At 42.9% G+C, this 20085-nt stretch overlaps 3 protein-coding genes across 4 annotated transcripts in view; 2 read left to right on the plus strand and 1 right to left on the minus strand.

The window, feature by feature from the left end:
* Nucleotides 1–2377: 2377 nt before the first annotated feature.
* Nucleotides 2378–5127, minus strand: rhov (ras homolog family member V). The gene is made up of 3 exons (XM_072362306.1): nucleotides 4742–5127; nucleotides 4528–4586; nucleotides 2378–4162 (listed from the first exon to the last, which is right to left on the minus strand). The coding sequence occupies exons 1-3, from the start codon at nucleotides 4944–4946 to the stop codon at nucleotides 3716–3718; spliced, it is 711 nt and encodes a 236-aa protein (XP_072218407.1). The 5' UTR covers nucleotides 4947–5127; the 3' UTR covers nucleotides 2378–3715.
* Nucleotides 5128–5643: 516 nt separating this feature from the next.
* On the plus strand, nucleotides 5644–10648 carry vps18 (VPS18 core subunit of CORVET and HOPS complexes). Its single transcript, XM_072362212.1, has 9 exons — nucleotides 5644–6087; nucleotides 6167–6308; nucleotides 6415–6506; nucleotides 6689–6939; nucleotides 7070–7423; nucleotides 7567–8829; nucleotides 8973–9182; nucleotides 9370–9606; nucleotides 9803–10648. Exons 1-9 carry the CDS (start codon nucleotides 5985–5987, stop codon nucleotides 10094–10096), a joined length of 2946 nt encoding a protein of 981 aa, XP_072218313.1. The 5' UTR covers nucleotides 5644–5984; the 3' UTR covers nucleotides 10097–10648.
* Nucleotides 10649–12242: 1594 nt separating this feature from the next.
* The window catches only part of ino80 (INO80 complex ATPase subunit), a 34793-nt gene continuing 26950 nt past the window's right edge, over nucleotides 12243–20085 (plus strand). For both annotated transcript variants that reach the window (XM_072362216.1, XM_072362217.1), the window contains exons 1-18: nucleotides 12243–12415; nucleotides 14626–14690; nucleotides 14775–14804; nucleotides 14931–15122; nucleotides 15200–15357; nucleotides 15478–15545; nucleotides 15693–15839; nucleotides 15942–16062; nucleotides 16139–16344; nucleotides 16475–16528; nucleotides 16653–16856; nucleotides 16940–17144; nucleotides 17416–17483; nucleotides 17561–17782; nucleotides 18086–18166; nucleotides 18645–18740; nucleotides 19591–19650; nucleotides 19777–19919. In XM_072362216.1, the coding sequence (XP_072218317.1) occupies nucleotides 14971–15122; nucleotides 15200–15357; nucleotides 15478–15545; nucleotides 15693–15839; nucleotides 15942–16062; nucleotides 16139–16344; nucleotides 16475–16528; nucleotides 16653–16856; nucleotides 16940–17144; nucleotides 17416–17483; nucleotides 17561–17782; nucleotides 18086–18166; nucleotides 18645–18740; nucleotides 19591–19650; nucleotides 19777–19919 (1985 nt within the window). In that variant the 5' untranslated portion in view covers nucleotides 12243–12415; nucleotides 14626–14690; nucleotides 14775–14804; nucleotides 14931–14970. The remainder of the gene's footprint in view (nucleotides 12416–14625; nucleotides 14691–14774; nucleotides 14805–14930; nucleotides 15123–15199; nucleotides 15358–15477; nucleotides 15546–15692; nucleotides 15840–15941; nucleotides 16063–16138; nucleotides 16345–16474; nucleotides 16529–16652; nucleotides 16857–16939; nucleotides 17145–17415; nucleotides 17484–17560; nucleotides 17783–18085; nucleotides 18167–18644; nucleotides 18741–19590; nucleotides 19651–19776; nucleotides 19920–20085) is intronic.

The raw sequence follows: 20085 nt of genomic DNA on the forward strand, positions 1-20085 counted from the left end.
GAGTGTACAATGACTACACAACATAAAAGTGCCTGTGTTTACATCATGTATCAGTGTTCAACCAAAATGACATTTCTTTTTTTTCAACATGACATTTTTTGTTTTCAATTGGTTAGTGGAAAATAATTCAGTACAGAATAATAACTAAGATGTGACATTCAAGTCTCTTTCTGAAAATAGTCTCACAGCCTTCCCTGACCAAGAGCTACTTCCTCTCAAGCTATTAATTACTTTAGAGTTCCCAAAAGACCATCACCTTCATTCACACACTCCATAACACAAAATGATAATTAAGTCCAACAATGCTGTTTAACAGCAATTAGCTACATTTGAACCATTTCATAGGCTTCACAACACAGCGTGAGCACATTTAAGAGCACATCTGAGTTAATTACAATGTCAGTTCAATTATTTTGTACACAGGTTTAATGACAAGATCAGAGCATGGTTTAGATTAGTTGCTTAAAACTGGGAACATGGCCAAGTCAGCTGGTGTAAATGGCAAAAGCAGTCATGTGATAACCCTGATATCAATATTTTTCCATTGCACAGGAAAACTGTTCAGATGCCCAAGTATTGTTGGTAGAATCAGTCAGAACTGAACCAAGAAGCTGATCTGAACTTGTAGGGATTCTGCTGATACCTTTCAGAATAATGTGTTTTTCACTGTATTGGCTAACTCACTATTTTTAAAAGGATGCACAAAATGTACAAACTTTTTTAACTAATTTCAAATGTAAAAACTTTGGAGCAGTGCCAGAGGATATAGACTCGACATTAATCTCTTATGACCTTTTAAATCTTAAACCGTGTTAGCTAAAAGAGCCATCATAAACGGGGATATAAGCTACTAGCACCTAATAGGGTGTTGTTTTTGAGACCATATCAGTTTCAATCAAACTTTACCTAATTTTGGCTCAACTTTGGTCTACAAATCTTTTATCTTGTAAAAAGCATTGACGTTTTCACCTTTTTACTCACATATTTGATCTGATTATTCCACTTCTTACAGAGGAAGATGCCCACTACTCACAGACATTAAATAATGATATAAACATAATGCACATAATATGCTTTGACTAGCTTTCAACCGTTTGTTATACCCATGCATAATCTGTAGTTCAACCTTTTCACACTACGCTGCCTAGTTTATTTCATTGCTTCATATCCCTTAATCACATCTTTTAAAGTTAAAGTCTAGCATCCTCCCTTGGCGCCAGACAGGTAGCGTGCATTCACTTATCAGGGCTTTTAGATAAAAACTGTTAGCATCTCAGTATTACATCTCGAAAAAAACTAAACAGTATGTTAAAATTAGGCGATGCAGCCTACAACTAACACCTTTGTCAACATTTGATCCACTGTTAATAAAAAAACATTAACAAGCTCTTAATGTGTATACACATTAAATACATGGCTTTTCTGTACCTCAGATAAGGGCAGCCTAAAAACTATTTCCAACTTGGAGCACCAATTGTCCCTGAAAGTCAAATCAAAGTTCATTGCGGGTCCACTTGTGACAGGGTGTCAGATGACAAAACACCAGCACCCTCCTGTGACCTCTCCATATGAGGTCAGACGCAGGATGCCCCACACTAACCCACTGACAACGGAAGTTCAAACAGAGCCCTGACACAAAACCACATGATGGATGGTACACTGACTAATGGTAAACAGATTGCTGATGTATTGGGGTGATGTGTGTTTTTATCCTCCAGCTCAGTTGTGACTCACCCAGCTCGAGACAAGTACATTGCAGAGCTGTTAGGTCTTGAAATATTTCATAACTCATCCTCACTTTGTGCCGTGGCAGAAACAGCCCTCTGTCCACGTTCTTTTTCCCCCAGCTCAGAGTATAAATGAGCATAACAGACCTATCTATGTGGATTTGAGTCTCCCCTCTCAGACAAAAGCCAACGATGCTTTTAGGTTTTAGAGGCAATGCCCAGCACTCCATTGTTGTTGTAAAAAAAAAGAAAGAAGAAAAGCCTGCTGATGATGTTTATTCTTAATCTGTGAATCCGACTCAATCACTTTCCTGTGACATGTCACTCTCACAGTTCCCCAGCCCGTTGGAAAAGAAACATTCAGACACAGCAATCAGTCACAGCATGGCACTGCCATACCCCATCAACAGTCATGTGGATTGCATTAGAGCCGGCCAACCCAGTGCACAGCGGGAGGCCTGAGGTTACTTATCATATGTTTGGATGGAGAGGTGGTTCAGGAAAACTACCTGGTGGAGTTGTGAGTGAGCTGATGAGTGTGTCCTTCAGTGTAAATTAACTGCTACTATCACACATGATAAGTGGTTGTGAACTGCAAAGTAACAACACTGCAGGCAAGCTGTTCTAAAAATATACATAACACAGACATGGAAGTTTCTCTTAGTTTATTTACATCCCATCACTCCACCATGTAAAAAAGACACACAAGTTAGAGGAATGTGTTTGTTGAGATCAGTGACAGTGACGTAAAGATGTAGCAAAAACATAGTTTGCGGGGTAAGACAGTGATATCTCATTTTTGCCTTATCAAATATTTCACTAACATACCTGTTTCAATAAAAAGAAACATCAATTTGGCTTCTATAAGAAGCATAGCAAATCCCACACTTATTTACACTTTCACAAGCATCATATCTTAATACGCTGCAGGGCAAAACATTACTTTCTAAAGGAGAATTTTCTTACAGTTACATTCACATAGAGGTTGTTAAGCACCCTCTAATTCTGCACTCACTGGGTTTCAGGGGATCAGGGGTAAATTGTGGACAGTAAGAGGTGAATAAGGCAGGCTGATGGTGGTGGTAGGAGGATCTGCACGGTGGAGGCAGAGCCTCCTACAGGGCTTGCTTTTACACATGCAGATTGATGAGAGTCAGGGACAAAAAGCCAAAGGTTACCGTTCTCTTGCTACTTTGCACCGCAGACAAGAGGATTTTCAAACCAGCTCCTCTCCTGACTGAAAGATTAAGACAGTGAAGATACACATCTTTGTGATTGCCTCAAACAAAACAAAAAATCCTCCTGCCGTGTATCACCAGGTGATAAAAGTCTGGTCAAAAACAAATGGTAGGCTTGATAAGATTCTTAGCTGGCTCGCTTGAAGGCTTCAAAACACCCAACCAAACCAGACGGGGAAGCTTTCACAAAGAGGTAAGAATGCAGCAAGTCTCACTGCGAGCAGAACATGCAGCTGCTGTGTATAAATAGGCTGGTGCAGTCACACACCCATCTGCCCAAACACACAGTCCTGACACTTTTTGTTTTCCCCTCGCTTGCTTTAAAGGTTGCAGCCAGTGGCAGCGCAGCATGCAAATTCACAGCTTTTTACATATCGGCCTGGATTTTCTCTCTGTGGCTGGGTTCTGCAAGTTGTTTATACCCCTTGAAGTCTCGTATGACTGCACCTCTCCCCGAAGTGTTGCAGCATTGTAGATACACATACATTTTGGAAAAAAACAGGAAGATCTGTTTCTTGCTGTCCTGTATCAAACACTGAATATGCATCAGTCTGATGTGGTGTGAAACAGCTGTGAATGGCGAAGAATCCTCTTGACGTAAGTCCCCATTACTTTTGGCATCCAAGGCAAAACTCATTTTTGTAAAAATAAAAAAGGATGCCATCAATCATATGTGTGATGAAAGTGAAAGCAAGACATTTGGATAAATTAAAAGTCTTGTTCACAACCCACAGGGTTGACATGAAGAGTTCAGACGAAGCAGAAGAACTTCTTCCAGCTGCACCTGGAGAAAGCTTTAGTGCGCCTGTCTGAAAATCTCCTCTTCTTGCTCTTGCGGGCTTTGTTCTTAATTGCAGCAAAGATAGCCGCATCAAATGCTTCCTTCAAGTTCTTCTGCGTGAGTGATGAGCACTCAATGTAGTCTGTTGCCCTGATCTTGTCCGCCATGCTCCGGGCCCGGGAGCTCAGGACTGGCTTAACATTAGATTGGTCCAAATTGATGAGGACGTTCACGTCCAGCATCAGGTCCAGCTGAGTCCCGACAAGAATGATGGGCGAGGACGGATTGTGGGCCCGGATCTCTGGGACCCACTTGGTGGTGATGTTGTGAAAGGAAGTGGGGTTGACCATGCTGAAACACAGGAGGAAGACGTCCGTGTGGGCATAGGAAAGAGCCCTGAATTCATCAAACTCTTCCTGCGTGGAACAGACAAAGGATTAGTGTCAATCAAACTCTGTACAGACATGATGGAGGAAAAGCTGACTGAGCGTGACTCACTAAAGTGAGAGGGAAAGATCAGCCATAACTTTCAAGGAGACATCTTGTTAATGAGTCACATACTGACTTAAGCAAGGATATTGCAGAGTTTGTAGTCAAAATTCAAGCCTTATAATAACGAAAAAAAACAGCAGTGGAAATTGGATATAAACAACTGTGTCTAACATATAATTTGACACTCATCAGATGTGATTTTAGAACTCCAAGTTAAAACACCCCAGGGATATTTTTTCTCTTTACATTATCTGCAATCAAAAACACAAAAAAAAAATTGTTGACATACCTGTCCAGCAGTGTCTACAAGCTGAATTCTGACTGGAGATCCCTCTACTTGGACCTGACCTTTTGGAAACCACAAAGAAGAATCAGTGAGTTTCAGCAAACTTAACTTTATGTCACATTAATCAAAATAAATAATAATAATAACACATCATGTTTAGCTGCCATAAAAACGACAAAAATTTTTCTATGGAATAGTTTAAGTCAAAATAACTCACCGGAGAACACATCAAAACCTGTCTGCCTGTACTCTGTCGGGTATCCATTGGAGATGTAGCTGACAATCATGCTCGTCTTCCCGACTTCTCCGTCTCCGACCAGCATACAGCTGATGACACCGGGATCCAGCTCATCTTCCCGGGTAAGCCCGCAAGCTGAGGGGACTCGGGACTCGTGGTAAAAGTAATCCATCTGGGGTGGCATGTCGAGCAGAGCATGAAACGCCTGTCTGTAAACTCTCCCTCTGCAAGTGTGCGTGAAAGAAGACACTGAGCGTCAGCTGGCTTGTGGGTCTGCAACGTACACTGTCGCCTGGCTGAATGTCCGTCAATGACTGAAGAACGCGACTCAGCCTGAGGACAGGCAACATGTGCTGGGAGGAACGATGATGCTATTCAAACAGGTTGTGATTTGCATAGACACTCCCACCGAGAAAAGGAAGACAGAGAGCAGCACTTAGATGGACACACAGATAGAAATAGCGACATTTTTCATCTCTAAATACAGTACGTTAATTATTTCATTTGAATTTGTGAATGTGAGATATATTGCTGGGAGAATGATCAGGTTGATCATCATAACACGACAGACCTCTATTTACCATTCATTCAAAGCGACGAAAACACAAACAAAGGCACATTTGCAAATTAAAAACTCATAACAATAAAACAATACATATGTATATATTCAGCCCTTCCATAGACTTTCAATATGTCTGCATTGCCATAATAACTGAAGGTGAGTTTAGTACAAAACTCAATCGCATGTATACCCCTGAGCTTGAGTTTTTTAAAAGTTTTTTTAGGTTTCTGCACAATTCTTCCTCAACGGTTCAAAACAAACGTCTAATTCCGGACAAAGTGCGCCCCCTACTGTTAAAGACGGCACTACTTCAAAGTAGATCACATGATTCCATGTATCACCTGATTAGGATGGTCCACCCTGTGCAGTGTCCTCGGAAGCTAAACTGGATGCTATTGTAGCCCGAATGGTTGGATTTTCTTATATTCACATGTTGATACTGCTGAGTAAAAACGTATGATGTCCATATTTCCTCTAAGCTAAGACGCGCGCGAAGAAAGGAAATACGTTAGTGAGCCGATAACTGGTAGATGTTATTGTAGCTAGCTAGCCAAACACTAGCTTCTTTGGCATGTCGTCTTCGGATTGACTCCTCGCCAGTCATTTTACGTGAGGGGGATTTCTGAATAATTTTTTGTTTTATTCGTTGTACGTTTAATCATGGCTTCAATCCTCGACGAGTACGAGGACTCCCAAAACGTCAGACAAAGTTCGCAGCAGCATAGCCGCTTGTCTCCTGCCAACATCGGGATAACGCACTCAGGTAAGTCGCCCCCTTCCATCATTAGCCACGTAGTAGCTGCGCCGCTTATGCTTACACGAACCGGTTTTTGTCATTGAAGGCTTTGTTAACGTGAGACTGGAGGAAGAGAAGCCGATATTCAACAAACAGAGGATCGATTTCACTCCACCCGAGAAGATTAACCATCTGGCGGTCTGCAACAATCAGCTATGCATGAGTCTGGGAAAGGACACCTTGTTGAGGCAAAAAGCGCTATTAAGAATACGGGAAACGTAGCATTAATTATTGGTGTTTGCATTGTTTTTGATTTGATTACTTTGAATTAAGAGTTGTTCCTGTTACTTGCAGGATTGACTTGGCCAAACCAGATCAGCCCAATCAGACTGAATTGGGAAGGAAAGACGACAGCAAAGTGCATAGACTGTTCTTGGATCCCACAGGTGAGCGAAACCACAAAGATTTGTCTAAAAAACGTAATTAGGCAACTTGTTATTACAGTTTGCCCTCGGCCCTCAAGCTGTACATCCAACTGCTCTGCATAATTCATAAGATTAGTGTTGCAGTGTCATGGTTCTGACATATTAAAAACAACAGCTCTATCCTCCACATTTTGCCATCGCAGGCTCCCATCTGCTTATCAGCCTGAGCACCAGTGAGTGCCTATACCTCAATAGGAACACCCAGAAGGTGCGCAGTCTGTCCCGCTGGAGGGGCCACCTCATTGAGAGCGTGGGCTGGAACAAGCTGCTGGGCAATGAGACCAGCACAGGACCCATCCTGGTTGGCACCAGTCAGGGCATCATCTTTGAGGCCGAGATCTCTGCAAATGAGGGCAGCCTCTTCAACACAAATCCAGATCAATACTTCAGACAGGTCCGACATATTGTCAGTTTTTATCACGTATTGATAATGTTTAGAAAATGAAGCCACATTTGAAAGAGATTGACCCACATGTTTAACTTGTACATGTATGTACTGTTTTTTTTTTTTTTTCCTGAGGTAGGTCCACTCCCTGGAGGAGGATGGCAAACCTGCACCAGTCTGCTGCTTGGAGATAGAACGAGGCCTTGAAAACAAATACTTTATCATAGCCACCACCCGCAAACGCCTCTTCCAGTTTGTAGGCAAGGTGCCAGAGGGATCGGAGCAGCAAGGCTTCAGCTCCATCTTCAACCAGAACCAGGACCTGCTGCCCAGTTTTCAGGAGTTCCCAGCCAACATGGGATACAGCGAAATCACCTTCTACACTTCAAAGCTTCGAACCTCCCCGAAGGCGTTTGCCTGGATGATGGGTAATGGAGTTCTTTATGGTCAGCTAGACTACGTCAGACCTGATTCCCTGCTAAGTGATGTGCAGGTAAATATGTCTCTGTATGGGAGTTTTTTTTTAAAAGTTTCTATGTTTTATATAGTTCTAACCCTCCTCATTTACCCGTGTTGTGTTTATCTCTGTTTTATATATTTCCTGAGTTCTGTATTTCATCTTTGTCAATTAAACAGGTATGGGAGTACACTCCTGACATTGATCTAAGTGCCAACAGACCCATCTCCATAGTGCTAACACAGTTCCACTTCCTGCTCCTGCTCCATGACCGAGTGAAGGCCATCTGCACTCTGAATGGACAGGTGGTGTATGAGGATGTGTTCCCAGATAAATTTGGCACCCTCAAGAGGATGATCAAAGACCCAGTGGGTGGGTTGGTGTGGATCTACACCGAGCGGGCAGTTTTCCGATATCACATTCAGCGCGAGGCCAGGGACGTCTGGCAGATGTACATGAGCATGAATAAGTTTGACCTAGCCAAAGAGTATTGCCGTGACCGTCCTGAGTGCATGGACATGGTGCTGGCCAAAGAGGCCGAGCACTGCTTCCAGAATAAGCGATACCTGGAGAGCGCCAAGTGCTACGCGCTAACACAGAACTACTTTGAAGAGATTGCCCTCAAGTTCATCGAAGCCAAACAAGAGGAGGCCTTGAAGGAGTTCTTGCTGAAGAAGCTAAATAATCTCAAACAGAGTGAAAGAACGCAGATCACCTTGCTGGTCACCTGGCTAGCAGAACTCTACCTGAACCGCCTCGGGCAGCTGGAGAGTGATGGCAACAGCATCATCTTCCAGGAGACTCGCGATGAGTTCCGCCAGTTCATGAGCAGCTCCAAGCACAAGGAGTGCCTGTTCAACAACCGCAGCACCATCTACGACCTGCTGGCCAGCCACGGCAACGTGGACGACATGGTTTACTTCTCAGTGGTCATGCAGGACTACGAAAGGGTGATATCTCACCACTGCCAGCATGACAACTACAGCGCTGCACTGGAAGTGCTCGCCAAGCACTGCGACGAAAAGCTCTTTTACAAGTTCTCCCCTGTCCTCATGCAGCACATTCCCAAAAATGTGGTAGACGCGTGGATTCAGATGGGCAAGAGGCTGGATCCTAAGAAGCTCATCCCGGCTCTGATGAACTACAGCCAGATGGGCAGCACCCAGCAGATCAGTGAAACCATCCGCTACATGGAGTTCTGCGTGTATGAGCTGAACGTGACGGAGGAGGCCATTCATAACTACCTGCTCTCGCTTTATGCAAAGTACAAGCCAGACTCACTGTTGTGGTATCTGGAGCAGGCTGGCACCCACGCCTCAGAGATCCATTATGATCTGAAGTACGCCCTCAGGCTCTGTGCCGAGCATGGATACCTCCGGGCCTGTGTGCTAGTTTATAGGATCATGGAACTGTACGAGGAGGCAGTGGATCTTGCTTTACAAGTAAGTGATGACTGTACTCAGGTCAGCTCTGCATGTAAAGAGGAAAAAAAAAAAAGAAAGAAGCTTTTTATTCACAAAACTTGACTAAATTTTACAAATGTCTCTTATGTTTAGTTTTTGTTTTTTGAATCCGTTGTCCATAGGTAGATGTAGACCTGGCCAAGTCCTGTGCCGACCTGCCTGAGGATGACGAGGAGATGAGGAAAAAGCTTTGGCTGAAGATCGCCAGACACGTGGTGCAGGAGGAGAAAGATGTAAAGAAAGCCATGAACTGCCTGTCCAGCTGCGACTTGCTGAAGATTGAAGATATCCTGCCTTTTTTTCCAGACTTTGTCACCATTGACCACTTTAAGGTCTGTTACCAGAACAAGCACGTCTCTTATTTTCTTTCTTTGTGAATTGACTGTTGCGCTTCATTCTTTAATGATCTCCCTTGAGTAGTGAAGGTGAGCTCACTATGCTGCTAAAACAAAAAAATGACATGCAGTATATCCCTTAAAGTGGATGTCCCCTTATCTTTTGTTCATTGGGGTTTCTCAGGAGGCCATCTGCAGTTCCCTGGAGGAGTACAACCAGCACATCGAAGAGCTAAAGCAAGAGATGGAGGAGGCCACAGAAAGCGCCAAACGAATCAGAGAGGACATCCAGGAGATGAGGAACAAGTATGGTGTTGTGGATTCTCAAGAAAAGTGTGCTGGGTGTGACTTTCCATTGCTCAACAGGCCCTTCTACCTGTTCCTGTGTGGACACATGTTCCACTATGACTGCCTGTTTCAGGTAAACGGGGCTTTCATACCGCCTTATCAGTCATTATACAAACACTTCATGGCATCATTATATGTCACTGCACACAAGATATTTAGCTTTTCTTTAACAGGTAACCAATTTTTGGCAAAACGTCCTCCTAAAGAAAAATTCTGAAACTCTCAGCGCTGGCATGGTGATGATATTCTTTCTTCTTCTGCCTTTGTAGGAAGTGACGCCTCACTTGTCGGCCTACAAACAGAGTCGCCTGGAGGAGCTGCAGAAAAAGCTGGCAGCAACAACACAATCCAAGTCACGCCACCGTCCGGCCGCAAAAGAAGAAGGAGACACTTCCAGTCTGGGCAAGGGCAATGCTGGCACGAGCCGCGAACAAATAATATCTGACATTGATGACATCATCGCGTCGGAGTGCGCGTACTGTGGCGAACTGATGATCAAATCCATCGACAAGCCTTTCATTGATCCGAAGAAATTTGAGGAAGAGAAATCCAGCTGGCTGTGAATAAATATTTCTCTTCATTTTGGGTGTGAGACGAAGTGCATCGTCCATTGGGGTGATCCATTCAGTGGAAACGGACATTCACCCGATTGCCTGTTGGTAGTGCCTACTGCTGAAAACTTAAGCTCCAGCTTGCTGTCAGTTTTTGAAGATGCTGGAACGATTTTTGCACTTCGCATGGAGGTCTTTAGTTGAGAATGGACTTAAATTGACATTGTGAGCAATGATCTGAGACTATAAAGCGATGCCAGACATTTCCAGGACTGTACAGTACATACATGTGCCTGAATGTCTAATAATAGAACTGCACTATACCTGTTTAACTGCATTAGATTATGTTCTTGTTTGGCACATCGATATCAAAACATCCACATGGATATCTGTGTGTCCCTTGCTAAGTTCAGTCTCACAGTCTGTGTTCATTTAACAGTTTTAACGGGAAGATGAAAACGTATTTCATAATAAATGCATTTAGAAATTCAACTGTGACGCGGTAAGACTTAATGGAGAAATTGTTCTATTTAAACTGTAATAAATAATAAATATTTGACATAGCGTTTTATTTCTAAGCTGTACTGAGGTCGGGTTCTATGCATCCTTCAACAAGAACAAACACGACGTGGATAAGAACAGGAAGAGAAAGTAATTGATGGTTTTGAAGCCTGAGCTCAGTTTCGAGTGCAGGCCTCTGGGATGGAAGCCGTCATTGTTTGGATTCCCTCCAACTCCCAACAGTATGCTCCAAGATGAATAATAATGAGGTTATGAGGGGTCATAAATTTTAACGAATGCATTAATTTAATGTATGTAGGCTTTGTACACTTTTTTTATGTAGATATCCAGTTGATTTACATCATCTATTTATAAATATTCTACAACTGCAATTGCAAAAAAGTTGGGGCGTTTAATATTATGTCAAATGAATACAACGCAACGATTTGCAGATCTCATAAACTGAAATTTTATTTGCAGTAGAACATAGGAAACATGTCAGATCTTGACAGGGAGATATTTTACAATGCTCATCTTGGCAGCAACGTGTCTGTTTTACCGCTGCTGGATTCCCTCTTCCCTCGTCGTCTGGATGGGAGCATATGGTGTTCTAAAACCTGTTAGATGCGAGAGTTTCCATTTCCATTGGAATCAATGCACCCTCATACCGTCAGAGATTTTTTAACTGAGTTACATTAACAAGCTTGACTGTCCTTTTCCTCTTTAGTCAAGAGAATGCAAGATCCATGATTTCCAAAAAAGAATTTCAAATGACATCGCCTGACCACAGAATAGTTTTGAACTTTGCCGCAGTCCATTTTAAATAATTTGGCCCAGAGAATATAACTGCCTTTGAGGGTCATGTTCACATATGACTTCTTATTTGCAAGATCGAACTTGAACATTTATTTGCATGTGGAAGTGTTCTCTGAGCCCATGCAGAGCATGCAGTTTTTTTAGCAGATTGCTGAACCTCTGCACATCTTCTGAGAGACTTTGTGTCTCTGAGGTGCTCTCTTTATGCCTAGTCATGTAACTTACTTGTTGCCAGTTAACATAATTAGTTGCAACATGTTCCTCCAACTATTTCTTTTTACTATCTCCTTTTTTTCCAGCCTTTTATTCCCACCCATCCCAATGTTTTGGAGACTGATTGCTGCTATGAAATTCAAGATCAGCTGATTTCTATGATCTCTTGTGAATTAGTTATTGGCTTATGAGATTTGCAAATCATTTAATTCTGTTTTTCTATATTTTACATAGAAAAATATCTCAAGTTTTTACATTACAGTTGTATATTAAACAGACAATATACATAGATAATAGTAAAAAAGACAAACATTCAATGACTTGGTGTACAATTTTACAGCTGCCTGACCTTACCAAAAACGGAGTTCCCTTTTGATGACGTAGGACGTAGCTCGGTTATCTTCGCAGAGTGCAGACACTATTAATCGATATCGAACATTAATCGATGCATTTCTATTTTATGTACATATACGGTCCCAAAAGCCATGCTTGTTGGTAGTTCATGTAATTTTATCAGCAATAAATAGTCCTGGAATATTTCGTCGACGTTGTGCCTTCATAGATACTGACAGACTTGTGTCCCGCGCTCTACAAGCGATTAACATGCCTGCTCCTTGCTGTAACCTCGCCATGGCGTCGTGTCTCTACTCTCTCAGTAACAGAAAGTGGCCGCCTCTCTGCTGTTGCTGCCGACTCAAAGCTCACAGACTCGCTCGGCGCCTCAAACCGCCATTTTGGAGTCAGAGAACCGAGAGTCGGCAGCAGCGCCGAGAGAGACTGAAAGGGGCACACGGGGCCGAGGTGAGAGACTCCACAGTGGTTGTTATGGCGAAGGAGCAATGGGGAAGATGGCCAGAAGGGAGAAAGAATTAAAAGATGGGGATCACTCATTCACCAGGCTTCCAAGCCTTTGCTTTTGCCCGCTACAGGGGTACGAAAGGCGCAGGCGGAGGGCCTCGCTGTTGCTGCATCGCAACGGCAAGCAAACTAATGAATTGCTATTAAACTGATATATAATACATTGTTTAGGCAGGGAGGTGGTGGCCTTAAAGAGACAGAGCCGATTTCAATACCTTATATTTATGGCGTGAGACGACGTCTCTGTCAGAGCACCTTGATGTTTGATAAGCTAACTGGCTAACAGTAATAATTAAAAGCTATATTGAAGAAGGTATTGCTAAGTAAGTCGTTCCGTAAAAAAAGGCGACATGTCTAATAAACCACCATTGTTATATGACATAACCCGGGTGGTTAACGTAAACCAGACAGTTGTCAGTGCATGAGTGTACCAGCACCATGACCCCTTTTAACCACTATCTGTTATCGGATGCAGCTAACGGTCGTTAGCTTGTATGCTACAAGCAGGTTAGCTAGCAACCACTCACCAACACTAGCTTGGATTAGCTGTCGCTCGCTAATCATAATATAGTTACGAAAAACGTCATGCAAATACATTTTATCTCTTAAAAAGTACTTTTCGGCTTTCATTCGTTGTACAAAAAAATATGGGTAAACTCTTGTTTTCGTTCATTTTTAGTTTTTGGCATATTTCCACAAGTAAAGCAGAGAACTCCAGTGAAGTCAATGGAATACATGTAACGATTATTTATTATTAAATAATGTGATTTATTTCAGATTTACCATTAACTGACACATTCAAAGTCACCATATATACGCCTAAATATAAAATGATGATCCAAGAGTATACAGCAACAGCAGGTCATCAGGTTCACAGGTCCTGGCATCCCTGCATTGTAGAAACAATTTTGAATACCATCAACAATTACTGCATAATGTATACATTTCAAGGAAATTAGGAAAGTTATTGAAAAGCAGCAGTACAAATAAACACAAAATATGCCCTGTATATATACTATTTTTGAAAAAAAACGTTCACTACGCTTCTAGTGACTTGGAGAAGAAAGCCTTAGAAATCTGCTGAGACTGGTGCAAACTTTATGCCTCGACAATTTAGTTTCATTCTGACCTGGATCAGTCTGAAGAGGTGCTTTTCAACCTGTATTTTATACTGCACACTAAACCACTGTTCTTGGCCTTGACCAAGAACATTTGAAACAAAAGCACAGAAAAGCAGAACCAACGTTTGCATAGAAAAGCCTTCCATACAGTCTTTCTAGGACAATTTTCTGTTGGCAAACCATAGTACAGCTCTTAGGAAATGCAATGGATCCGTTCATTTGTTAAAGACTCACCTGCCTATTGTAAAACACGGTTACGACTCGGTCATGCTGGCACTGCAGGTGTTGAATGTATGAAAGAAATAACGCCTTTGGAATATTAGATCGTCACATTGCCAAGGCATTTTTCAGCTTTGTGTGCCATTAAATGTCAGAAAGATACATTTTAGGTGACGGTCTTAGGCCTTTCGGCAGAACGCCGGCATCCAACATTTACAACAACTCAAAAATAAACAAAAAATATTTTTAGAAAGGCAAAAAATGGAAGATCAGTGGTTTTAAACCTGGCCAGCAATGAGCTTAAAATTGTGATTGCCAGTGGCGCCATATATTCCAAGTCTCGGTAACAAATGCAAAAAAAAATGTGTACAGGTTACATTTTGTGCTTGTTTTTCATTTTATAAAGTGATTGTTGTTCAAAAAATGCATTTTACAAAAACATTTAGATCATACAAAATCGGTGAATAGTCATTTATTTCTTAAGACATTTTAAAATATGTGTTAACTGTTCAGGGATGTTCAGTTGTTAGTAAAATCCAAACTTTTTGATTTATACTGTTACTTTCTAATCTGTCGACTAACTAAAATAAGTTAACATAACATAACTGTGCGGGGAAACAGAGGGCAATTGGTACAGTTCTCTTAATGAAGTCTTTGCACTAATAACACAGAAAATATGCATGATTTAGAAACATCTCGATGTACAGAAAGCTGCTTTTCCCTTTAGTTGTTTACATTTTTCTGATATTTGCAAAGAAAATGCACCATAAAACTTGTTATTGTCCGAAAGTGACTTGGATTATTCTTTTGCAGGCTCTTTCACTGTTGTCCGATCATTAATCTTGGAATAAAGAACAATGCCATCTCTTACTTTGGAGGTAAGCATATAATGTGCTGGACATTTTGTTACCATGACAAATTGTTGAGTTATTTAGAGGCATTTTACGTTGTTTCTTTTTCAGTGGCAGAAATCATCATACCTCCAGTTTTTGGTAGGTAAATTACATTAAAACCGTAGGGTTGCATCTATTCCATGATTTCCTGTGCTGCTTATTCTGACCTCATCTTAATTTGCCCCTCCATTTCGTCCTATTCGTTTCATACCTTGTCCTTTGCAGTGAAAGCTCCTGCTCTGCTGGACAGAGGAGTCTGTGCTGCATGGCGTCAGGGCAGGGCGGCCGGCTAGAGGTGGGGGCATCAGGGGCCTCTGGCCTGGCCAAACCTCTGTATCTGCAGCGCTTGGAAAGATCCCTGAAGCTGGACAGTTTTCTGCGCCAAACGGCTGCTATCTTTAATAGAGACACAACCAGGTACAGACAAAGGGGAGCTGAATGTGCAAGATCCGAAAAGTCCGCTTACAGCTACATAGTTCTTTTTTCTGTTGTAGTGATGATAGTGATGACAGTGATGGTGCATTGGGACCAGGGCTTTCCTTGGATCTCTCCGCTCAACACGCGGCTTTGACAGTGAAGAGTGAGCCATGTGAGCCAGGGGACGGGCTCCCAGAGGGCAAACCCCTTAACGGAGTGCTCCTGCAAGGAAAAGGTACGGCAGACATTAGAAATGCCTTTTTTTAAAAAAAAATTTGTGTTATTCACATGTTCTAGGTCACGCACAACTCAACTTATTTATAAAGCAATCTCATCCTCTGTTTAAATTCAACAGACCAAAAGGCAGACAAAACAAGCCTCTACAATTTTTCCAAGCTGAAGAAGAACAGGAAGTGGCTCAAGGTATTTCTGTTGGACCACAGATTAAACACACAAGTCAAATCTGCTCCCTGTACCCTCTTGTTTGGACCATTTCAGTGCTGTGTTTGACCACCTGTCTTACACACCCTCAGCCCCTCTTGGTTACGCCTTCTCCTCTGTCTTCTGCAGAATATCCTGTTGAGTGACGACACCACAGACTCGGACACAGACTCCGATGACGCTGACTTCAGCTTGTCTCGAGAGGAGCTGCACAACATGCTTAGGCTACATCGCTACACACGGCAGCATCAGAGCAAGTTCTACTCCGACCGAGAGGTACAAACGCACAAAGGCATTCCCGACTAATATTAAGAGCACTCGTGGCGTATGTTTTCCTGATTGAATCATTGTGTTTACTACGTACATCTCTCCTTACAGCTTTATCAGTATCAGTACTACAGCACCGGGCTCCTGTCGACTCACGACCCGTTCTATGAGCAACAGCGTCACCTACTGGGTCCGAAGAAAAAGAAAATTAAAGATGAAAAGAAATTTAAGGGTAAGCAAATAAGAAGTCAAGATCATGTCGACGCAGCAGTGGATAAAATGGTAAAAAAAACCTTGTTTTTTTTCAGCCAAACTGAAAAAAGTGAAGAAGAAGAAGAAAAGGGGAGAAGGAGAATTTCTGGATGAAGAGCGTCCTTATGTTACCAAGGTCTTTGCTAAGTTCTCCCACGACGCCCCGCAGCCCGTGGTGAAGAAAAAGCATCTCACTGTTGAACAGCTGAACGCACGACGACGCAAACTGTGGCTCACAATCGCCAAAAAGGAGATCCCGAAGGTTCGTACGCGCATAGAAATGGACAAAAGTGAACGTCCTGCGATGGTTTTTTCACAGGTTACGTGGTAGATGGATGGCTTCGTGTTTGATGGCATTTCCTTAGGTTTATTAACCGTCCTTTTTTTTGCAGTCTGTTAAGCAGAAGACCTCGGCTAAGAACCTGGTTTTAACCAACGCTAAAAAGGTGAGTGAAACAAAGAGACCACCGTGCAATTTTCAAATGAGCTTTTACAAAATAGCTTTGTCAATCCAGCTCTTCGTGTCGCTCTTAAAGATTGCGATTGCTGCTTCTGTTTGGTTTTCTCCAGCTGGCTCACCAGTGCATGCGAGAGGTCCGGCGTGCCGCTATTCAGGCTCAGAAGAACTGCAAAGAGACGCTGCCCCGCGCTCGGCGCCTCACGAAGGAGATGATGCTCTACTGGAAGAAATACGACAAAGTGGAAAAAGAGCACAGAAAGAGGGCGGAGAAGGAAGCTCTGGAGCAACGAAAACTAGATGAAGAGATGAGAGAGGTAGGTGATGACTAAGTTTGCTGCCTGTGGAGGCTTTGAGTGGTGATACATTTGATCCATTGGCCTCTCTCTGTCTCTCTCAGGCCAAGCGTCAGCAGCGTAAACTGAATTTCCTCATCACCCAGACGGAGCTGTATGCTCATTTTATGGGTGGCAAAGCCAGCATGGGGGGCCCGGGAGGAGACACAGCTCAGGAGGAAATCCTTAGAAAGCTCGAAGACAATGCAGCTCAGAGACAAATAGACATTGGAGGAGGAGTCATGGTCAACATGGGACAGGAGGACTATGGTATGAGTTGTGTTATCAGAGCTAACTTGTTATTGATGACTGACATTTATAGAATTTGATTCCCTTTGAGGAATTGTTGGCCTAGTCTCCGAAACCATGTCAGCATCTAAAGTTCATTCAGTAAATCTGCGGTAATACCTTTGTATGAATCTAGTCTTTCTCGTTTTGCTGTGGTTCGGCCGTGCACTCTTGCCTCTGGCAAATAAAATGTCAGGATGAATTTGATTCACTTGTTTTTTTTAACGCACAAAACGATTGTATGTGATTACAGATAGTGACTACTACAAATCTCAGGCTCTGAGGAATGCCAAAGAGGCCTATCATATTCATCAAGAGAGAGTAAGCTGATGGAAGATGCATGAATTCAACAGCCAGACCCTGCTATGCTTTGCTAACCTCCAATTATCTCTCTGTAGACGCGAATGTTTGATGAAGAGGCTAAAGACAGTCGCTGCGCCTCTCTGCATGCGGCCGGTAGTTTGTCCTCGGGCGCCGGCTCTGGATTCGGAGAAAGCTACAGCCTCTCGAACCCCTCCATCCAAGCAGGAGATGACATTCCTCAGCCCACCATCTTCAACGGAAAACTCAAGGGTTACCAACTCAAAGGCATGAACTGGCTGGCCAATCTCTATGAACAGGTACCCACTTTAGGACTTTAAAGGACTTTAAAGAGCGATTTGTGAGACTTTGTGTTTAAAATGTACGGATCTTGGGTGGCTAATGGTTTGAGCATTGCTAAAAAATGTTCATGTTTTCATTAGAGGATGAATGAAACAGTGGGTTAAAGCCACTGACATAATGCAGTGGTCATGATGCGCGTGTTAAGCATCAGTCGATGCTTTGAAAATCATTGCTGAGTGGTTTTTTTTGGCAATCTGTGATGTTATGTGATTATTCATCCACATGGAATAATTTACTTTGTTTTCTTCTCATTTCTCCAGGGGATCAATGGAATCTTGGCAGATGAAATGGGACTGGGGAAGACGGTTCAGAGTATCGCCCTGTTGGCCCACCTAGCAGAGGTGAGATAGAGGGCCGGGTCAAAGGGGGTCTCATCCACCGCTCTAATCCAAAACACAGTGGAATTTTCACTTGTCTCTGCTATTGTGTTTGACTCATGAAAACATCTACTGAGGCAGCTTCTTTGTGCACCTGCATCCTTTAAATGGTCCCTCGTCTCTGGCAGTGTTTTTTTTTTTTTTTTTTTGCAGGTGCTGGAACGTTTCATTGCATGAGTAAGATGACAAATTTCATTGAAGTTAACAGCTGATTTCCCAGCGTTTTAGATCTTTCAGTCTCCTAACTCCGGGGGTGGGGGGGGGGGGGTAAAAGTGGGAATCAGTGGAAATATGAGCTTTTCAGCCCACAGTCGCTGACAGAAAGATGCATGGCGTGTTCCTCCAGGGCTTCCTGTTATTGGGTGCTGCTCACACGTGCATGAACAAAGACCACCTGTTGCATCGGCTGATGGTTTGTTCCTCCTTTTCTGTTCCTGCACAGCGAGACAACATCTGGGGCCCGTTCCTGATCATCTCTCCGGCGTCCACGCTCAACAACTGGCATCAAGAGTTCACCCGCTTCGTGCCCAAATTCAAGGTGAGGATCCCCAACACTGCTGAGTGAGCACACCAACGGAAACATCTGCAAAAGCATAAAGGAATCTTTGCATCTCTTCTTTTTTTTCTTCTTCTACTGTTGTCTTTTGCGTGTTATTCCAGAGCTGATTTACAGCAGAAAACAATGGGAGATAAAAAGATGTCCAGAACTCTCCATTAGGGGGCAGTATTGCAGCATTGCATGTTTAAAACATGAGTACATGGCTGATTCTACTCTTTTGTTGAGAGGCTGTTTTCTGAAAATCTTTTTTGCATCACCGAACTAGCATCTGACAGTTTGCGTGAGCTTCTAATCATTTATCGAGCACATCAATATGCCGGCTGTGCTTGAGTGCACACATAGACCGAAGTATGTGCAACTAATTGTTGTGCTCAACATTCAGCTATGTCCACTTTCTCAGCTAGTTTGGAAATAAATCAGTTCCAGTTTGTTTTGCTAATGAGGTGTGAAAAGACCCTATTACACAATTTGAAGATAAGCTTCCTGAGCACTCAAAGCAAGACTGACCGAAAACAATGGAATGCCAGCTTGTGTCGAGAGATATATTAATGCGATGTAGGTTTTTGTTTTTTACATCGGATTCTACATCGGCGAGCAGCGAAGTGATTCATACGCGATGCTATGCCTAAATGTTTCCGCTGAGAACATCACCGCGGTTCTGTTTTTCCTCACACTGCTCAGTGGAACTGTGTGGGGGATTTTTAGGAAAGTTGAGTTGGAATGCACTTCAGCGAAGTAGGTTCCCACAGTGATGATTTCGGTAAACTCACCGACAGAGCAGATGCACTCTCTAACCTGCTGACTCAACGTTTCTGACCCCGCCCATCAGGTGTTGCCGTACTGGGGGAACCCTCACGATCGCAAAGTGATTCGGAAATTTTGGAGTCAGGTAAAGATGAGATTGTCTTCCTTGAAGATGCGTCACGCTGTATTGTTTTGATGAATGAGTGCTGCCCTGTTCTCTTTTTTTCTTTGTCTGTAATCCTCCCTCTTTTTTATTTAATTTATTCCATAGAAAACCCTTTACACGCAAAACGCACCATTCCACGTGGTGATCACGAGCTACCAGCTAGTGGTCCAAGATGTCAAGTACTTCCAGAGGGTCAAGTGGCAGTACATGGTTTTAGATGAGGCGCAGGCACTGAAAAGCAGCACCAGGTAAAGCAGGAACACAAGGGCCGGCGTGTCGGGCTGCATTCTCAAACACAGAGCATTCATGCACTGATGTACAATTTTATCCTATTATACAATAATGCTGACTTTATTTAAGAGTTTTTTAATAGTTTCTTGCTCATACCATAGCTCTTTAGCAATTAATACTGAT

This window comes from Leuresthes tenuis, unplaced genomic scaffold (genome assembly GCF_036924035.1).
Source record: "Leuresthes tenuis unplaced genomic scaffold, fLeuTen1.0.hap1 SCAF_13, whole genome shotgun sequence".
Classification (NCBI taxonomy): Eukaryota; Metazoa; Chordata; class Actinopteri; order Atheriniformes; family Atherinopsidae; genus Leuresthes; species Leuresthes tenuis.

Coding starts and splice junctions, on each gene's coding strand:
- rhov (XM_072362306.1), bottom strand. CDS start 4,946: ATGCCACCCCAGATGGATTACTTTTACCACGAGTCCCGAGTCCCCTCA. Junction 4,587..4,741: donor AGGTTTTGATGTGTTCTCCG/GTGAGTTATTTT, acceptor GGTTTCCAAAAG/GTCAGGTCCAAGTAGAGGGA. Junction 4,163..4,527: donor TTGTAGACACTGCTGGACAG/GTATGTCAACAA, acceptor TGTTCCACGCAG/GAAGAGTTTGATGAATTCAG.
- vps18 (XM_072362212.1), top strand. CDS start 5,985: ATGGCTTCAATCCTCGACGAGTACGAGGACTCCCAAAACGTCAGACAA. Junction 6,507..6,688: donor ACTGTTCTTGGATCCCACAG/GTGAGCGAAACC, acceptor TTGCCATCGCAG/GCTCCCATCTGCTTATCAGC. Junction 6,940..7,069: donor CAGATCAATACTTCAGACAG/GTCCGACATATT, acceptor TTCCTGAGGTAG/GTCCACTCCCTGGAGGAGGA.